General features: G+C 35.8%; 1 protein-coding gene across 1 annotated transcript; it reads right to left on the bottom strand.

The window, feature by feature from the left end:
• Positions 1–742: 742 nt before the first annotated feature.
• On the bottom strand, positions 743–1,611 carry LOC116128437 (early light-induced protein 1, chloroplastic-like). Its single transcript, XM_031414159.1, has 2 exons — positions 1,346–1,611; positions 743–1,237 (listed from the first exon to the last, which is right to left on the bottom strand). Exons 1-2 carry the CDS (start codon positions 1,499–1,501, stop codon positions 875–877), a joined length of 519 nt encoding a protein of 172 aa, XP_031270019.1. The 5' UTR covers positions 1,502–1,611; the 3' UTR covers positions 743–874.
• Between the last annotated feature and the right edge of the window lie 1,553 nt (positions 1,612–3,164).

Genomic DNA, 3,164 nt, shown 5'->3' on the forward strand with positions numbered 1-3,164 from the left:
TGGAATGGGCAAGCCAATAGAAAGCCAAACTGGACCCAACTCAATGACACTAAATGTTCCATCACTTATTTGCCCCCTCTTGGATCACAAGCTCACGTTGTCGAGCTCGGCGATTTGTGTTGTGTTGTGAGATGCTTATAAATTGTTGAAAATAGATGTTTGTTATCAACTTTTTTTTTTCTTTTTTCTTTTTCTTAAGATAAATAGTGGAAATATAAGGTTATAAGAAGATAATCATTTACTAAATCCATTAAAAGTTCTAAAACAAATAGATAAATTTTAAAAAATTATGAGATTTAACATTTAAATGACAGTCAACAATTAAATCACAATTTAGTATATACATGTCAATACAATAAATCAATCAATTAAATGACTATCAATCATATTATTTGTAAAGATATATAGAAAAAAATCATGACATAAATATTGATTTGCAACATGATTGATATAGTTTTTTTTTTTTTTTTTTGGTTAAATTCTGGATTTTTCATGTTAAATACATCTTATTTCAACGTACTTTTTAAAGAACTTACCAATCGGAAAAATATTGTTCATATATAAACAAACCCATTTAATTTGTATTATTGTTTTTACTCATAATTTAACATCTAACCAATTTAATTTGTATAGAAAAGATTTAAATCCTCTCAGCGTAACGGAGTTTTCTCATTATTTATGGTCATGAAAGTGTTTGTGAGTGGACTATTTATCCTCTATTCAACAATTATAACAAATTTAATTTTATAACGAAAAATATTAACTGTTTATTGAATACATAAATTTTTTTTTTGATATTACAATCTCTGTGAAGGCCTATACAATACAAGAGCGCCACCGTTAACATACTGCGTAAAGGCCAAAGCAAAAAGGCCTACACAAGAGCACCACCCTTAACATACTCCGTGAAGGCCAAAGCAATCAGACCCAACATTGCGAACCTCCCGTTCCACAGCTCAGCATCCGACGTCATCAAACCTTCTGACACGGACTCCACGGTCACTCCTTTGAATAGAGGAACTAGAGATGCCAGTGATAGTACAACGCTTGTACCTATGAACCATGTAAGCCCACCGTCTGATATTTGTGTAGACACATCCTGACCCTTAGCTACCTCTAGTGCCATTGCAGCTACAAAGCCTATCATAGCAAGCCTGCCGTTGATCCTCTCCGGAGCTGGCCCACTAAATGCGAACACGTCTGAAAACTTCGTGCTCACCTTTGCCTTCTGTTTTTCCTGCAGAGTTGAGAAGAAGGATTCAGAATTACTCTCAAACAAAACAAGATCTATAAATTAGAGTTCAAAGAAATAACAAAGCATGGTAATCATGTCATCATCACTAACCTCAGCCATGCAACGGACTTGTACGCCGGCATTTCTTCCTAGACGAGGCACGTACTTGACCGGGAAAAACTGGCTTACTCCACATGATCTGTTCGTAACACCGGACACTGCGTTTCCCAGGATAGATTGAGTAGCAACTGATAATGATGCAGCCATCTCAACACGCAGTGCTGAATGATCAAGTTCCCGACTCAACTGTTTATATCTACCACAATGAGAAGAAGTACTCTTAATCTTAGAAGAATTGAGCAAGAGTTGTGAATCTGTTTAGACAAATACCAGTGGATATTTATAGTAGAGGAGGTGTAAAGAGTGGTGGTGGATATTTTGGTTCCACGTCTTCTGGATATTTTCCTGGAAAGTGAGGTGGTTCACGTGGCTTCGGTTGACCAAACATGGTGGAGTTGTATGTCGTGGCTACCATATTTACTAGAAAAAATTGTCACTCACGAATTTTGAATTTTGAGGCCATTGGTGTTCTAGGTTTCCTGTAAGCACTACGGCCTTCTGGTGAGTAGTAGTGTTCCGTCTCATATGAAGCCACGTTCTGTTTTTTCTCTTAAGAATAAAATAGATACCGACACACTGGTTACTTCACGGAACCTGTTTGTTTCTAGTGGGTCTTTAGTAAGTAGCATACGCAGCTCTGTTTAAGCCGTCTCATATGAAGCCACGTTCTGTATTTTCTCTTAGCAATAAAATAGATACTGACACACTGATTACTTCATGGAGCCTGTTTGTTTCTAGTGGGTCATTAATTAGCAAGTAGCACGTCGGAGTTGTACACTTCTTCAGTACTAAAGGTGCACGTAGACATGTTTGGAGGTCTCGCTGTCCGGTCAATATGTCCCCCAGAGGCAGTTTAGACTTTTTATTCATGCATAATTATTGGAAGATTTGTTTAAGTTATTAATTTCTTATAAATTTTGAAATTAGGAATATAAATCTTTATAATATTATGTTTTAATCTTTTAAACTTAGTATATAAATACACTTTTTTCTTATAATAAGTGATAGGAATTATAAGACAAATTACTTTATTATAAATAAGAGAGGTGAGACAGTATTGAAATAATATTAACTTTGTTAGACGTAACTTGTTAATTGGGTGAATCAGAGTAAATACTTTTTCTTTCTTTTACTATTTGTGGTTTGTGTGTTTGCTATTTTGGTTTCGCATCATGTCTTTATTTTGTTCATAGCATACACAACTCTATTTTTTAAGCAATAAAAATATGTTTATCATGTCGTTGGGGTTTAAAGGATGAATATTAGAGCAAACGACTTGTTGCCACCCACAAATTAGTGAAATGACAAGTTTTCACCCTTGGCTTAATTTATTCCAGATTCCTACCCTCAAAGTGACACCGTTAGGTTTTTTTTTTTTTTTTTTAATAGTTAAAAGCTAAAATGGTATTTTATTATAATTTGAAAGGGTGGTCGTTGGGTAATTTGGTTGGGGCAATTAATCGAGCAGGTGGCAAGCGTGGGAGAGGTCAAGAGAAAGGGTGGTCAATGGCAGGGGAAAGCCATAAAAAGAACCCAAGTAATCAACAATCAATTCACCACAACCTAATCAAACTCCAATTCAACAACTTAAAAAAAAAATAAAAAAAATAAAAATAAAAACCTCCAATCAAACCTAATTTCAATTAAATTCGCAAAACCCTAAGGTGAGTGGCGGCGGTGAACGACAAGCAATTGTGGTCGAGAAGGTTGGGGGTTTTGAGGGGAGATGCCTGTGAGTGCAGGGCTGGTGTCATTTGGGGTTGAGGCCGCCAAAATCAGCCAAAATCTGGCTAGGGACAATCAAGCAACA

Source organism: Pistacia vera, unplaced genomic scaffold, assembly GCF_008641045.1.
Source record: "Pistacia vera cultivar Batoury unplaced genomic scaffold, PisVer_v2 Contig20, whole genome shotgun sequence".
NCBI lineage: Eukaryota > Viridiplantae > Streptophyta > Magnoliopsida > Sapindales > Anacardiaceae > Pistacia > Pistacia vera.